General features: G+C 41.7%; 1 protein-coding gene across 3 annotated transcripts in view; it reads right to left on the reverse strand.

The window, feature by feature from the left end:
• Nucleotides 1–18,090, reverse strand: part of eml5 (EMAP like 5) — a 53,012-nt gene that overhangs the window by 33,586 nt on the left and 1,336 nt on the right. For 2 of the 3 annotated variants that reach the window (XM_085442276.1, XM_085442275.1), the window contains exons 2-9: nucleotides 10,936–11,095; nucleotides 8,282–8,380; nucleotides 7,830–7,898; nucleotides 3,275–3,460; nucleotides 2,577–2,712; nucleotides 922–1,123; nucleotides 524–661; nucleotides 148–404 (exon numbers count right to left, since the gene is read on the reverse strand). In XM_085442276.1, coding sequence (XP_085298402.1) covers nucleotides 148–404; nucleotides 524–661; nucleotides 922–1,123; nucleotides 2,577–2,712; nucleotides 3,275–3,460; nucleotides 7,830–7,898; nucleotides 8,282–8,380; nucleotides 10,936–11,095 — 1,247 coding nt within the window. Of the gene's footprint in view, nucleotides 1–147; nucleotides 405–523; nucleotides 662–921; nucleotides 1,124–2,344; nucleotides 2,369–2,576; nucleotides 2,713–3,274; nucleotides 3,461–7,829; nucleotides 7,899–8,281; nucleotides 8,381–10,935; nucleotides 11,096–18,090 lie in introns of all 3 variants that reach the window. The other variant, XM_085442274.1, reaches the window with a different exon arrangement.

Here is an 18,090-nt window from a genome sequence, read left to right on the forward strand (position 1 = left end):
TATTGATCACACACATGCACTCTCAATTTGAAATCTTGTTCAAGGATGCTTCAAAATGCCGATTGGAGACCAACTTGCCAGTAAGCAGACGAGCTACTCTATCTCCTAAGTCACAGTGTATACTGCAGTCTATATTCCTGTACTTACTTGGCATCCTGTAGAAGAGCCTCCTGCCGCTGCCATCATTTGTCTGCAGATACTTGCTATCTGTGGACCAGTCCATATGGGTGATGAAGCTGGTGGAGCCAATGCACTCACCCACTTTCTTGTACCTCTGCACCACACCATAGATATCCACCGAGTTATCATTTGAGCCTACAGCCAAGTGGGCCCCATCGGGGGAGTACTTCAGCTCATGGATGGCCTCCTTCCTGTCCTTGATGTGCACCACCTCAGTCATGTCTCTGGAGGGAAGCAGAGGAATGTATTAGCTAATGGACACCAAATAATGCAACCTCTTCATTTAGAGGAGATTTATAGCTAGATCTAAATTTTCCATCCAACTTTCGAATTGTATACCCACCTGACTCTTAGAACAGTGAATGAGCCATCCTTCATCCCCAGTGCCAGGTGAATACCATCAGTACTTACAGCCGCACAGCGGATAGGCTCCTCCATGTTGCAGCGAGCTATCAGCGCATGATCTATAAGGCTCCATATCCTGTACAGACATAACAGCAGGAAAAATGCAGAGGTAAAAACAACCGGAGAAGAATGAAAAAGTGCAAATTGAAGAGTCAATGATATTTGGCCTTTTTCCTGTGATACATTAACTTTACAACCGGACCCAGGCAGTTCCAATTACTCCAAAAGATCAACATCATTACAAATCTAACTTGTATTGGAGTGGAGGGGACTAACTTTTTACACACAAATTGCATGCACGAGTTAATACTGCACGAACGGAAGCTGAGGCTTTACCTGACTGAGCGGTCGTCACTTCCAGTCATAGCTAGAGGCTTCGTTGGGTGCACAGCCAGCGCCCAAAGCTCTCCCTCACAGTGACCCTGCATTATGAGGAAGGGCTTGTTGCGATCGTGGACCACAATCTCAAAGATCTCACTGTCCTGTGTGCCCACTAGGATGTGATCTCCTCGCCAGCACACACTACGCACTGACAGCCCTGTCAGAAACACAAATGGTAAACATAACCAAAAATGAAACGAAATAACACGCAAACATGAAAGCAGACAGACATTTGCCACTTATAAAAGGCAGCCGTTATTAAAGACGCAACAGGGATAATAAAAACAGGAGGTGATAATACCCATCTGCAAGCTAGGACGGATTTTTTAACAAGAAATACAAGGATGGCACATGTTTTCAAGCCGATTTGCAACTGACTTTTGGTAATACAGCAAGTATAGGATGGAGGATGCAAATGCTCTTTACATACAGTACTGTACAAAAGTTTCAGCCACTTTTGATGTTTGGTGTCTTAGTCATCAGAGAGGCAGTCCTTGAGTCATTTTGCAGCATCACAATGGCCTCAAACAAACAGGCAGAATCATCAAGAACTATCTTCAGCAACACAAAGGTGAGGCCCACACAGAGCCCTGACCTTAACATACTGAAGTCAGTCTGGGATTACATAACTAGACAGAAGACACTGAGACATGAATGAATGAATGAATGGAAAAAATGTGACGACTTCTCCACGATGCTCGGAACAGCTCACTGAAGATGACTTTAAGATAAAGATTGATCCTATTTAGTCTTTTATTTGTTTGCTTCATTTTGCATGAATTAATTGCTTTTTTCAAATAAACCTTCTGTGCTTTGTTAAACACATTAATTAAATCTTGCGCTTTCTTCTCAGTTCTGCTTTTTTTTATGACAGAACAGCTGATGTACTGCTACATTATTAGCTGGTGATTGTGTTTCTGTATCATCAAGCAAGAGAAAAACATGAATTATAAATTATAACATATTCCTTTAAACGGCATTTCAGCCTAAATTTGGAAATAAATTCAGTTGAGTGAGAAAGTTTAATTGATGGCGTCTGAGTTTGTAAAACACATATTTAAAATCTGCAAAATCAGCAGGTTGAGAGCAGGTGTTGAGTTCTCCACATGGTGACATTTGAATGTTATTCAGTTGTTTTTGGACACTTTGGGAACTAAACTGAATAAAAACACTCACTAGGCTATTATTGGTAGCATCACCGATTTACTGTACGAGCTTAAAACGTTTGCACAGAACTGTAGAAGACGTCTGTATACAGAGCAAAAATTGCAACAGTGCTTGAACTTACTAACAACAAGAGGAACAGTAGAACAAATGTGGAGACTGCTACAAACAGACTGACATGGTTGTTAACTCCGCCCTCAGTGACATTACCCACCTCGGCTATTTTCACCTCTAGCTACTGTTAGGTCCAAGATTAAAAGTATAGGAAATGGGGAAAAATAGAGAGCAAGAAGAAAATGTTAGAAAATTAATTAAAAATATATAATATAAAGAATGCCTTTTAAAAAAATCCAGATGTATTTGTTCATTCACAATGTTGTTTAAATTTTAACCTGGATTATTTCTGTACCCAAATTAATGGGAAAAAAGAGCAAATTTGACATCACCTTTATATCCTTGGTCTGTTTCCCTGAGATCAATGACAGTAATTGGTTTGAAGTTGAGATCCCACAGCCGGACGCAGCCGTCTCGGCCCCCGGTGGCAAAGCCCTCTTCACAGGCATTCATGCTGAAAATCCCTGACTGGAGGAAATGACAGGCTGTCAGTGAGGATCTGCACAGGAAATGAGCAATGACAGAACCAGCCTCAGCTACAAACTCCATAGTGCTGCTCCTCAGCCAAGCATTTGTTGAACAAGGCTTTTGCAATTACAAACTGGCTACAGCGGCCTCGAGATAAAACCAAACTGAGAAAAGGAAGTTGTCATGTTTGCTTTTATTATAGCTTAAGTGGAAAGCTCTACTGATGCCCTTGTTTGTCTGGTCTGGCCCTGTTCAACCCCTAGTAAGATATTTGGTCATCCAAAAAGCAGGAATGGACATGTACTGTAGTTATTATCCCCTCCCCCATTCGCCTATCCCCCCTCACCCAGCTGTTGATCCCATAGATATCATTTAATCCTGTGGAGGAAAAGGCTGATCCTTTTCTACAGAGCAGAATCAAATAAATCCAGCGAGCATAGCTATGAACCCCGTTAAGTTTACTAGCTGCTTTTACTTTAGTTCTGCTCTGTATGTACCTGCAGGTGTGCAGGCAAAACCCGCCTGAGCGAAAGACCACAATGCACCCTGATTACACACTTACCCCATGAGCACCCTGCACCGTCCTCATCAGGTTAATCCCTTTCCACACGTAGATGTCACCGTTCAAGGCACCTGAATAGGTGACTTCGTCCTTAGCGCAAGCAAGGCAGAGGATTGTTTGGAGATCCCCCGTTTTGCCAAAAACACCACGTTTGGGCGTGAGAGCATTACCGCATAAGCTCCAGAACTGCAAACACAAACAGAAAGAGTGGAAGAGTATGGTGGCTAATAATCCCCTGTGTAATCCTGTCCTGAAACGGCAAAGGCACAATTACGCAGTATTTGGGACCAAATACGTGTGTTTTGGCACGCACGTACAACCACCATTAAAAAACACACACACGCACACAGACCTTGAAAGAAAAGTCAAACTCAAAATACCTAATCCCACACCTCACCCCAAGTCTCCGTATGCCATACTGGGTACTCTCGCTGGAGGGTGGGGGCTGTGTTGTAATCACCTGATCAGCATCCACAGACACACGCACATACACGCATGCTCATGATTTATGAACAAGGTCATTGGGATGCACAGGCATGGCCTCGTCTGAGGGCGAAATCCATCAAACGGAGGGGGAGAGAGTGAAAATGAGACGCTCTGTCTGCATGGAGATGAGATCACAGGGACAAAGCTCAGGAAAGGCGTCTACTGAGACACAGCCATCCTCACGTGAAACCGAGACACTCATCACCGGCAGGCGGCAGAAAAATGACACGCTGACAGCCCATTTTCTGCTTCACCTGATCATGTGTTTGACAGCTGCTTCGTATTCAAACCTATAGCTTGACTCAAAATGGATATTTGTGTTTCGGACAATGCACGAATGATTGCACAGCAGCTTGATAGGGACTAACAGGATAAACAAATGAGCTCTTTGAAAGTGACAGCTTGTCACACCCTCGCTAACACCCATTACCCTGACTGATAGAGCTGTTGCGCTCTAAGAGGAGGGACTGATTATCATAGACAAGCATCGCAGATGCCATCAGTCATTTAAGGCTTGCACACACCGTACCAGAACAGGACTTTTCTGGTCTTGAGCTCTTCACTGAGATTTCAGGGAGCATTTGCGAGTTAGGGAGCTTTTGTGGTTTCGGTGAAGGTTAAATAGTGGAAATCATAAATGTGTGATGAATACTGGGACACACAGGTGAAAGTGTGTCAAGTGCTGGGTTTGGTAAGGGTTCGTGGGAGGGGGCTTTGTCGCACAGCCTGTTGCCGAAGCAGTGGGGATGGATGCGGCGTGACTGCACAGACCTCCCTGCCCGCAACTGATAAGGCTGCGAGACACAGGCGCTGGCTAATCCCTTCGCTGCAGAATTACTGAGAGAGCACTGGATGCTGGAGAGGTTTATGATGAGGCCATGAGCAGTAGAGGAAGGCACACAGGGGTAGGGACAACATGGAGGAAAGGTCCCTGAAAATGAGACTCCTCTGAGTCAAAATCAAGTCTTGGCAATGACACTTTTGAGCGAGCTCGTCCTCTTAGCACAGGATTAGTAGTATGTCGTTAGCTCGGTTACCTCCACCATCACCCCAAGGGAAAGCTTTTAAGTGTAATTAACATAGAAAGGTCAGTCATTCATTATCTACTGCACTGCACGTCCCTGTACGCCCTGCATCCCACTCACAATTCCCCCTCTTGCCCAAATACAGTGACCCTAAATGTTGCTGCTGCACTAACAGAGGTCAACTATTTGGCAGCCTGCTGTAAGGACAGCTAACTGACCTGAACTCAAGCCGACCTCTGTGGCTTTGTGGCTTTCAGATGACCAAAACACAAAAACAACACCTCTCTCGCTAGCTGTTTTCATCATGTACCCATGACATTTTACTAACCGTGAGTTGTGGATATATTTTATGCTGTTCTAGGCACGTGAGTCTGCTTCTATTTATATCTGAGTGGTGTGATAATGTGTTGAGATTATTATATGCTATGAACACCATGTGAGTGAGATCACCATGTGGGTTAAAAATACACAAGTGAGTTGGTAGTTAACTCCAGACAAATAAAAACTTTGAAATTATGAAATTCTCATGTTATGTACACAGGTTTAAGGTTGGTGGCCAACCTGTGGTTCTGATTCCCAACCAGGGGCTTTTGTTATATGATTTGGTGGAAATGATCTGAAAAAATTAGGTAACTTTTTCTGAGTTTCTTTTAATTTTGGATCGTCTGGCTGAGTGGTGCGACAGAAACAACCTGCTGCTTAACACCGAGAAGACCAAGGAGCTCATCGTGGGACGGCTGTGGAGCGTGTGAGCAGCTTCAAGTTCCTGGCAGTCCACATCTCCGAGGATCTCACCTGGACGACCAACTGCTCCAAGCTGGTCAAGAAGGCTCACCAGCGCCTCTTCTTCTTGAGGACTCTGAGGAAGAACCACCTGTCCTCAGACATCCTGGTGAACTTCTATCGCTGCACCATCGAGAGCATCCTGACCAACTGTATAACAGTCTGGTACGGGAACTGCTCTGCCTCGGACCGGAAGGCGTTGCAGAGGGTCGTGAAAACTGCCCAGCGCATCGCCGGAGCACCACTTCCTGCCATAAAAGACATCTACAGGAAGCGGTGTCTGAAAAGGGCTGGGAAAATCATCAAAGACCCCAGTCACCCATCACATGGACTCTTCACCCTCCTGCCCTCTGGGAGGCGCCACAGGAGCCTCCGGACTAAGACCACCAGGTACCGGAACAGCTTCTTCCCCACAGCTGTCAGACTCCTGAACTCTGCCTGCTGACATCTGACCCACGTTAAACTCATGGACTGAACATACACACACCCACAATGGACAACTGTACCCTCAAACACAATAATAACATGGACTGAACCACCACTCACAACCACCAGCACTTTATATAGCCTCTGTAGAAACTATCTACACCCTCACTTATCTTAACTGCACTACTGTATAGCTCTGTGTAAATAATCATTCTGTACATACGATAATTTTTAATCCTACAACTGTTTACAACTTGCATAGTTCCCATTTCTGTATAGCTGTATATCTCAGATTCTGTAAAGTTATTTATTTCATATTCTGTATAGTTTTTCATATTTATATCCTGTTCATAGCCTGTACATAGCTTGTACTCACTACAGCCTTTACATACTTATAGTTATAGAATATTCACAACATACTTCATACCGTGTACATTATAACATACCATAATAGACCCATTTCTGTAATATACTCACATATCTATATTATTGCTAATATATATTGTAATATATCTATATCACTAAAGCACTTCTGGATGGATGCAAACTGCATTTCGTTGCCCTGTACCTGTGCATGTGCAATGACAATAAAGTTGAATTCTAATTCTAATTCTAATTTTAAGATGTTTTTCCTCATAAATGACCCAGTCATTTGGCGTCACAGGAAGTTAATTCTTTGTTGTGAGAAGTCAAACAGCTGGGAGAAACTGGGTGACAACACACAAAACATAAATGTACAACAGTCTTCGAAAAAGCTGGATAAGTGGGGTATATGTTTGTGAATTCAAAACACAAAGTGATGAGTAGCTGCATGTGGAGGAAAGCGTCCCCACCACAGAGGTGGTGTTTTCCTCCTCCCTGCTAGTGAGTGGATTACTGGGGCTAAATCTCCTGTATGCTCTGAGTGCTATAATCACAGAGCGAAAACAGGCCAGGGGAGCAGATGTCACATGGTCTGCAGGGTGAAGGGCTGGGGAATTATGTGGGACAATTGCTGGATTGCCTTGGCATCAGACAACCCGAAGGGGTGAAAGGAGATGAGGAGGACGGAGAAGGACCAAAGGATTCTGCAAAGACTGGGGGGGTTGGGCGCAGCAGTTTCTGCATCGAGGCAGTTGAGAAAGAGTTCAGGGGGTAATTACTACGAGAGAACATTACACACCGAGAAAAACGTACAGTAGGTTAACCCCCCGACCTCACACCCCCTCTCGACTGCATTGCCCACTTAAGCGTGCCTGAATACTTAGCCTTGCAGAGCCAGAGGGTACATTTCCTATCTGAGCGTGATTCATTCTTTTCCCAATGTTTTGGAAATGAGCCTCCTCTGAACACTACAACTACACATCCCAAGGGACGGCTTGGCGAAGACAGACACCCTGCATCAACTCATTGAAGATTTATGAGCGCCACTCTTGAAAAGAGTGATAGAGATAGGCCTGGAACAGGAAGTGAGCACAGCTGCAGTTTGTAGAGCGGAGTGCTTTTATAGAGTTGAATGGGGATTTTGAAAGGGGGAGCTGAGTAGCAGAGTCACGGTCTTCAACAAAAAAAAAAGAAAAAGAAACATTTTACTCTCTGCAGTGCAGATTACTACAAATTTGAGAGAAGAGAGAGAGTGAGTCTTTGCCTGTCCTACTTATGTTAAGTGCCTTATAGCCATGAAATAAAACGAATTTGCATAGATCTATTTTAAGGCTTTGATGTGGCCATGACGATAAAGCGGGGAGAACCGAGGCGCCATGAAAACTTCTAAAAATCATAATCTGTTTTCATATATTTTGCAAGCCTGAGCCATCTATAGTACACTGCATAAAACGACCAGGAAATGGCTGTACCTTGATATGTTTGACACCGCAGCTTACGAGCTTGCTCGGCTGGTACAAATCCCACGATATGTCAAATATCTGCAGGGAGAAAACACACAATGCATTAAATACCACAACATCCACCTTCAAGTCTGGACTTTTAATAATCACATTCGCTGCAGGAGGAGGAAATTAAAAGGGAAAAAAAAGTGTGTGGTGTGTCTGTGTGTGTTTACCCTGCCTGTGTTATAACATGTGTGGGCTGAATTAGAAAACAACAGCTGCCTGTGTTTCATCTTTTTAAAATTCCTTTTCATTAGACGTATACTCCTCTCCGATGGGCTCTGGAAGGCTTACAATCAATCAGGCCTAACTTGTTTATGTCCCTGTTGGGCAGGTGCTCCATCCTGCATTTATAGCTAATTGAGGCGGTCAATACAGAGCTTGTGACAGAGGAGCAAGGGGAGGAGGAAAGTGTTTACCCTGTCTGTATGACCGGGAGCGGCTGCCAGAACCTTCCCTCTCCTCCAGTCCCACACACAGATTGTGTTTTTCGAGTCCAAACCCACAGACACCAAACACTGTAAAGAGAGCAAAGAAAAACAGAGACATCACAGACTCTCACTAATCACTGCAAAACAAACTTAGCTAGCTCCACTGCAGCATGGTAGGTCACAGTGAAAGGGCTAATAATGGCTACAGAGCAGAAGAGAACAGTTGTCCAGCCTCTGGCGCTTCCAGTGAGCACATTTGAGTGCTTTTGCTGGAGGAGCCACCTATAGCCGACTGAGTGAGTAGGCAGCGGCAGCAGTGGAGCAGAAGAGAAGAGAGCAACTCTCATGGAAATCCTTCACTACTCTGCTGCTTGGTTTACATCTTCGATGCAGTGCTGAATCAGTGTTTGGCTATGGACAGAAGTCTCTGGTGAGGCATTTGCACAGTTTTAACTGAATTTGAAAAGCCAGTGTTTTAATGATGAGGAAAGAGGCCCCGAGTGTTGAAACCCAGTGGAACCGTGCAGATGAAGGCGGCTGAGATGTGCATTCAAACTCAAGTAATGTTTTAGCAGCGGTAGTGGCGTAGCTCTAGGGATGTTCTGTCGACGGGTCTCGCTCAGCAGTTATTAGATGAATCTCTGTGAATAGTTGTACAGATATTCATTCATAACAATAAAAACCTAGAATGATTTTGGGTTTTTTTGATCATCAAAGCAAAGCAAAAGTTTTGGTGCTATTGGAGCCTTTTTGGCAAGGATCCCTTCACAACACTAACACAGATTTTGCTGGTTTGGGGTTAATGAGACATAACAACATGGACTGAGGCAAACATTTTATCATTTTAAAATAGTTCTTATTGGTATGGACGGTAATTAAATTAGTTTTTTTTAAATACTGTAACTCAATCCCTTTTTTGGGACATAGTTCAAAATCCTTTATGCCCAAATATCTGGTATTAATGATATTTTAAAGAATCTGTAAGTTCATAAATGTTATAGCATGCTAGCATGCTAAGGTAAGACGGCTAAGATGATTAACATTATACCAGCTATATTTCCCCATATTGATACTGAAAGGATGTCAGCATACAAAGATTGCTGGTTGTTGCTAGGTAAAACTGGTAGCAAGGAGGTATACAGTGCTGTCCCAAACAACTTTATGGTTGCTGCAAGAACGCTGTGATCACACGTAGATTGCATAAAAAGACACAGACTTGTCTTGTGGAGAATTTTTAATCAAATAATTTGACACTCCTACTAATATTAATAATGATACTGTTATTCAGTGAGTGTCTTTGTGTTAGATTGTATGGCTCCAGCTTGCTAACTTGTTTGCTGAACTTTCTACTCCACCCTCTTCCTTAAATATAGTGATTTCTGGCTCCAAAAAACATTCCAACATGCCAAAATGCTAATAGTGTGACTGTGAGACAAAATCACTATTTTAGTTGAGCAACTAAAACTGGCTCACAGTTACATCTTAGTCTCTCAGGCATGTCAGATGTTATGACATAATCATAAAGTCTAGCAACCACTAACCCAGGCCTAAAATCTATAGCATTTATACATTTATGTATAAAACCTTAAAAACTAATTGTGTGATTTTTTTTTCATCAAAAAAGTATCTAATTTATATCCACAAAATGATGTGTTATATATTATGAAATCATCACATCCCCTAGCAACCACCTAAAATCTCAAATCACGGATGAAACCACATAATAATTGTTCGCAAAAACCCTTGATCACTGCATAATCTGGCATGCAGAAATTGTCTAAAACAGAATAAAAGAGTCAGTAATATCAGTAATGCTGTAATATCTCGGAGAGAAGGAAGTGTCAAATATCAGTGTACTTTTTTTATATTGCTATAATAGATGGACAGGGTAATGGCACCAGGGATTTATTCTAGATTGCTCTGAGTTCAGCTCTCACTTCCTCTGATCCAGGAAGGGGGAGCGATGGAGGGTAAATAGAGCTGCTAAACTAATAAGCGATGGATTTTTCTCTGACTTTAAAAACTGTCACCTTTCATCTAAGTCCCCAGCTCATGACCCGAGCAGGAAAGTAACACAGGGTCATATTCCTTCCCTGAAAAATATAGGATGTTAAAGTCCACTTTGAAAGGCGTGTAAATACAAAACCTTTTCTGTATTGATTTTCACAGTTCACATCAATATGATATCTGAAGGTTGCAGTGTGTAAACGTTAACTGGTGACAAGTCCGAGAAAGATTGAGACGATGACAAAAAAAAAGATAAAAAGGAGGTTGCTGGAAAGTTGGTTGTGTCAGAGAATAAAAACTAAATTGTCTGGATGCAAGCCTGTTACGTACGGAAAGTTTATCTCACTTTAACACTGCAAACTGACAAGTTCTGTGATGCAATACGACTGTAGCTCAGTAATCTCAGTTGGAGTAATAGGAAATATGGCATTCACAGCTGCAAAATGCTCATACAGTTCTGCAGATCTGCTATCTGGTGACACTTCCAGCTCTCTTTGGCTCCCTAGAAACATCCCCAAATTTTATGGCACTGGACAAAGACTGCAAAGATTAAAACTACAGCAGCGCTGTTCATCTTTTAATGTGACAGATTCTTACTGTCTTTTAACATTTGCATTATTCTGCAAGAACAGTACCTGTCCCTCGAGGTCAAAGGCCAGGCAAGCAATGCCATGTGTGTGCACATCCTTGAGGATGGACACGGTTTGCACAGTGTAGGAGTCCCACACACAGATGTAAGGCTCCTTGCCCACCTGTCCCGTGGCCACCAACACTCGTTCCGGATGGAGAGCTAAGCTGCGCAGAGAGAAAACGGGCAGAGAAAACACCTGGTTAGCATAGCTATTTTGCGTGATTGCATGTACATGTGTGAGTGTGTAGTTGTGTGTGCAGACAAGGGATTCACCCTCCCAGCAAATGAACACATTAAGTCTCCAATGGAAACAGAGTGGCAGCTTGATGAAGTGACATGGTTCAGTTAACTCAGTCATGCTCAGTGCACACACACACACACACACACTTAGCCTGGCTTCATGTGTGGTATCAAAGTATAAAAAGCAACACTGGCAAATCTGTGAATTTCATCTTTCTCAGCTTTTATTCATAACCTCCCTTGAATTATTTTTTGCCCTTTTCACCTTTTTTAATTCATATGGGGTTTCCTCGCATCACTGGGCATATGTTTGTAACACTGTTACATAATCCCCACCCCCTTCGCTCCACTCGTACCTCCCCCACCTACAAGCTATCCCACTCTACAGCTGAGCAACAGCCTGCTGTATAAAGCTGTCACTCTCTTCTCCCGCTCCACCCATCCTTTCACCAGACCCCAGTCACGTTCCAGGCAGGCCTGAGTGATTTACTGGGCAAGGCTTCCTCTCACCTTGTCCTGGCCTATATAGTTCACGCTGCGATGGAGCTCCCTCCATTATAATCAGACTGCCTGTTTTGCCAACTGCTGTCCAGCATTTGTAATCCTGGCGTGTATTCAGACAGCAGGGCCAGCGAGGCTTCACGAACCGAGCAGCATCAACCTGCTGAGTGAAAGCGGCTCCCAACAAATAGCCCACTTTGACTCTCTAAACTACTTTGTCTCATCTTTCTCCTTCAAAGTTTTCAGTGTGGATCTTTCTGCCTGACTGCTGACACTTTATCTGCATCCGTAATGCGCTGTCATCACAGAGCAGATAAAGCTTGGTGGTGTAACGTCTCTGAAAGCTGAGGTGGGTCTGATGTGACAAGCCTGATCTTTGTCATCCTTCAGCCCTCTCTGCTTTTTCTCTCCCTTTGCCCTGGCTACGCCACCGACTTCGTTGAACCTCTTTCCAACTTGGCACAATTTCTCATCTTACTTTTTATGAATTATATAATCTGAGCAAAGCGGCTAAAAATAGCATTCAGAGGAAGAGAGAAATACTGAGATGCAGACAGACAGCAGAGAAAACTGCTTTGGCATGACCAGGTACTTTGCGGTAAATCTGTCTGGTGTGTTGACGTAAAACATGATTAATGAAGATGAAAACTTCCAACATCTTTGGAGTCACCAAAAAAAGGAAGTGCTGATACTTATAACTCCTATCCTGTAGTTAAAATGTGGTAGGTCCCCTTTACAGCGTGAAAATCAAATGCAGTCTTCGAGCCAGCTACAACCAGACTGTTTCCCTTACATTCCTGTCAGCTGAAGAGCTTGTTAAATGCCATCACTAATGACTCTGCCTGCAGTGCATTTCCACGGTTCTCCTGTTTCATATAGGCTACGGCTGTTTGATGCATCTGTCCTCCATCTGCATAATGCTGTAGTACAAAACGAGCTATACGGCAAACAGAGCAGCGATTTAACTCCCTGTTTTTTTATAGATATAGCTGATTTCTGACAGTGAGGATGCAAAAATAGAGCACAGGAACGACACGCTTGGTTTGCAAGAAAGATAGGAAACCCCATGAACAGAGCTCATTAAAGTACAGGAGGCCACAATTGATCCTCATTTTAAAGTAAGCTCCCGAGACACATGCAACAGTAGTTTTCTTTGTCTGATTTTCCCTACACTGGATTAAAAAGAAGCAGCGGATTAGGACATTTCAGAAGGTCTATATAGTAGAGGATATTTCCCAGGATACTGCAAAGTGTTTTTAATCCATCAGCTTGCTCCAAAAACTAAAAATAGAAAAGATAAAGTAAGCAGCAGGTATGTAGAGTAGTGCTCTTCTTGATTAGATAGATGATGATCGGGGCAAAGATTCTCTTACAGAAATTTAGTGACGTTACAAAAATAGAACCAAAATTGTCATTTTATTTTTTTCCTCAAATGATTAGTTAAGGACCAGAAATTAATTGGTTTAATTATCAAGAAACCACTAATCATTTGTAAATGATATTTTTTTGAATGTGAGGATTCACAGAAGCAATATATGCTTCATATATCAATTAAACAATACTTAAAGTAGTATAATAGTCAAAAAGGCATCACTGACATCTAGGCTGTTTATGGTAAGGGTGAAGTATAATATAAGGGTATCTGAGCATGTGTAGCCGCTTCCACCTCATCAGTGTAAAACATTCATAATGCCACTTAAAACAGTCAGTTATATATATTTTTAACCCCAGTGACAACACTGCTGAATCATACCATTGTGCTAAGTAACTGTATGAAACTCTGGAGGATCTTAATTGGGTACGACAGATGAGCTCTTTAGAGAACAAGCTTCCTTTTACAGAGTAGCCCTGGCAGCTACTAACAGTGAGTGCATTTGTGATTGTGCTGGGACTTTTTAAGAGTATCCTGGCTATGTGTTGCACACGCACCCATCTGGATAAAGTCTTTTCCTGGTTTTAAGAAACTTAGATATCCTACCTGGAATACTTCAATAGAATTAGGGACAAAAAATAAATATAAAAATACACTGTGACAACAATTATTGATACTCTGAAACCAAAGAAATATTTTTATTACTAAATGCAGAAACTTTTACCTGCTTCGTGACTCAGTGGGATGAACTGATAAATGATTCTGTATATATGTGTGAGGGAGACACATATATACAAAATAAATGCAACACTGGGACAACACAAGGACTGAAACAACACATGTATTTAAAACCTTGTTATTATTACCACCCCATGATAATAGCTATGTAAATGCAAGGTGCTTGCTGTGATAGTGAAAAATATAGAACATAACTGAACACAATTAACAAAATTAACCCAAAACCTGGGAAGAATAATAATACTTAGGCATGCAAATACACTCATTGGCAATATGGAAATGCATGTAAAGATATGAAGCAGGCAGTCTTATTGGTAACAGATTAGTCTAGTGTTCCAATAAGGCTTTTTCCTTGTGGATATGGTGGCTGAACATTTCCAGCATGCGATCTAGAAAAAGCAAAATGAACAATTACCATAGAGAATGATATTATACTGAGGCTGGCGCCTGCATATAAAATAAGCTAAAGATAACGTCTTAGGAAGTAGATCATCACAAACCATCCATATTAATCAACACTAAGACAATGGAAGATGGACGCAAAGATGGATATGTAAATCATATCAGCTCTCATAGCTGCTGTCAGCAGTAAAACTATCTGAAAGCACATTCTCACACACTGCTCTAGTGTATCACAGTGATTTGTTTCACATGCACAGCTCTAACTTGTTCAATAGTAGTCAAAATACTGTATTTATTATTTTTTAAAATGCTTTTTTTTGTTCATATCATTAGTTTGTGGACAGACAGACTCTTCTCTGCAAGCCAGACACGTTGTTATTGTACAAACCCTGCAGCAGTATTAATGGAAATGTATTCACAGCATCTCTCCAAGCTCACCAAGACAAGACCAGCCTCACTCTGGCATCTATAATCCATAATTCTGGCCGTGATCCATCATAGAGGTAACATGATATTCTGAGTAACAGGAGATGGCCTTTTATTTCTGTGTTCATGAAACCCTCTCGTTAACTCATTAACTCTCAGGATCAAAACAAGAAAACATGCAGAAAAGATCACAGTGCAGAAACAAAAAATGACTTATCAGCCTGTTATTGTCCAGCCAGAGAGTAATTGTGCTTTCTCTCATTGCTCGATTTACATTCAGTTTGAAACATGAGGTCACATGTACATATGTTCAGCATGAATACAGAGCTTGTGTAAGTTACAGGCCTATTTTATTGCTTGCATTTTAAGGCAGCTTCTTGTATTCTGTTTATTGCGTTTGCTGTTCATGTCACAGTGATGATGAAACTCGCGTTCAAGGCTAGACCATCAAATAATGACTACACGGAGAAGGCCGCCATGCCTCTATCTTCCCACGCTTTTGTGAATTTACATCCACAAATGAAATAAAATGTAACAAAAGAGGGATTTTTCTGCCTCAAATTGGCCTTTGGAGTTGACTTTGCAAGCACGTCTGGTCTGCAAGAATCTGCGTAGATCTCTCTTATTTCTGGCCAACCCCACTTAAAAATTATTGATTTTAAATTATTTTATTAAAACCCTTGAGAATTTCCTTGGTAGAGGAGGCTAAAACCTCTTTGGTGGAGGCCAAGGTTTTTAAGTACAGGAAAAACCCTGCAAATACGTGCTTTCCTAGCAATCTCTTTATCCCTGAATTGAGTGTGCAGTTAGGTTTGGGTCATGGGTAACTCAACTGGAAAACCACTGTGAAATTCTAGAACAATACCAGCACACGTGCTTTAAAACTAAAAATTTAGCTTGTTTCAGTACCATTGTATTTTTTGTTTGTTTATTTTTTATTATTTATCTCCCCCCACCCCCTTCCCGGTCAGCTACTGACTGAACTACCATTGAACACGGCAGATAAAGATCAGCCTCTTTTTTCCCATAAGGCTGATGGAGTGAGTAAGACTCCTATGAGTTAAAAGTGTAGCCAGCTGTTCCTTTTGCTTTGAATGTATTCGTGTGAATCGGTCTTTGCGTGGACAGTATGTGCTCTGAGTGTCGGGGTTTAAGCTTTGTAGTATAGACCAGTGGGTCTCAAACTGTGGCTCAGACAACCAGGTGAAAAATATGAGGTGAGACTAAAGTCAAAAAGAGTTTCCACAAACTTTATTTTTCCGTTAATGGTGCTTTCAGCTGCTGCTTTATTTTCCTAAGGTTCACCACGGTGGATGGATCAGCATATTTGATTTGGCACCGATTTTATGCCGACTGGCTCTTCCTGATGCAACTCTCCTTTTTATCAGGGCTTGGCACCGACACTTGGAGTGCATTAGCTTGCGACCCTGAGGCAGGGTTTGTGATCTCCCAGGGATCTTTCACATGTAAGGTGAATGTGTTAACCATGTTAATGATTGGTAGGAAAAAACTAAGGGTTTTCTAAAGTGGTGCATTCCAGCAGTATAGCCAACCTTCCCAGGGTGTTTCCTCTCTTCAGGGTTTGCTTACCAATCCGACCAATCATGCCTCCTACACACATAAGCATGATTGGTCTGTATACAGTTAGCCAAACTTAACTGTATTAAGTTTCCTGATAGAATTCTGTTCATTTTTCTCATGTTTCTGGACATTTGATAAAGAAAAAAAGTATTTATGTGTAACTTCAACCCAGGTTATTAAAGATATTAAGAAGAGTGAAGAGTATTTTTAATCATAGTCCTAATGATTTTTCTTGAGTGGGAGCCAAGACTGTTTATATGCAGGAAAAACTCTGTTTCTGCTGAGGTTTAGCAGGAGCCTCGGGCTCTTAGAGTTTCTGACTTGAATAAAAGCCATTTGGAACAACGGCAGATATGAGGAAAGAATAGCAAAAAACAGTTTTAACAAGGCTACCGACTCTAATGATGTGCCTCACAGTACTCTGCTCTAACTGGAGGTCGTTAACTGTCTCCCAGGTCTATTCTGTTATCGCCCAGTAACATGTTTATTTACATTTCTAACAAAGCATTAAAACCACCTAAAAGGCCAACCAAAAGAAGGCTAGACTACTGCATCATTGTCTGCTCAGTCTTTCATTCATGTGTAAACCTGCCAATTAGCTCTTCCACATTACTCAGAGACCAGTTAAAACAGACTTCAGGGTGAATAAAAAAGTGGGAGAAATGGGTAAAATCAGTTTAATCTGACAAATGTTCCCATGTGACCCCGTCAAAGTGAGCTGTGAAAAATTTAACCTGTGAAAATACTCAGAGTTATAAATGTCCTAGGTATATATGGATAGGTTGAAATTTTGCACTTTTTAATTCACATTATTATATTTTAGCATTTTGACACAACATACCTTCATGAATCCATTTTTGTCTGGATAAAACTTCTTGTATAATCTTTCAATGTCTGATTCCTGCTGTGCCAAAAATGTATTTGTAATACAGTAATTTTAAACAGTTGAGAAATATTAAATTAGAGATTCTATTTAAAATCATGAAATTAAAACCATGATGAAGTTGAGTGGGTGAGCACATGTATACAACATGTATACAAAGCTACTACAGGATTTTATTTAAATTCATATATATTTTTTTTTTACCTTGATATGAGCAGCACGCCCAGTCTTGATAATAATAATGCCATTAAATTTTCCATGGCGCCATGGTGGGTTTGATGGCGCCATTGTACAAAAAAATCAGGTGATGATGAGTGGGTCAGGTGAGAGGCATTCATTGACTTTTTACGGGATTACCCAAAACGAGTGCTGCAATGACCCTGTAAAGTACAAATTAATGTAAAAATTGCTTACGAATCTACAGCAACAGTGCATCAAGAAAATGAAGAGAAGCAGTATTTGAATTTTAAGTCCCTCTAAAGAAGCCACTTCTCTTCCACATGAGTTTGTGCAACGTGATAATTCAGATCTGAATGTGGCGAGCACTGCTCCTGGTTGTGCCGCAGAAGTCATATTCAAAGGCAGTATTTAAAAGAGCTTCATAAGCACTCCTTCGAGGCCTTTAAAATGGCTATTACTTGGCATTTAATAAATGACAGCTTAAGGGACCTATTTAGCTTGCACTGTAAGTACATAGCGCTAGTTCAAACCACCTGGCTGCACAAAAAGCACATGGTCACGCTATGAGAGGTTTCTGCATTTCACACTGAAATACTCTGATCAAATTTGCAGATTTTACACCAATTTACCACTTTTGTACTTTCAACAGTTTTGCAGATCATATATCAGATTATTGTTTAGTCTGTGACTCCTCCTGCTCACCATTTGAACTCAGGCACTTTACTCACAGGGCAGCGGAGGGTTAGTATCTCTACTGTCCGATTAATAATGGAGCAGGAGTCCAGCTGACGACCGACACAGTATAAAGCTAGTCATCTCCAGGCCAACCCACACAC

This window comes from Copadichromis virginalis, linkage group LG19 (assembly GCF_057382275.1).
Source record: "Copadichromis virginalis isolate Kocher_CV1m ecotype Utaka linkage group LG19, C_Virginalis_male_GT1.1, whole genome shotgun sequence".
Taxonomy (NCBI): domain Eukaryota; kingdom Metazoa; phylum Chordata; class Actinopteri; order Cichliformes; family Cichlidae; genus Copadichromis; species Copadichromis virginalis.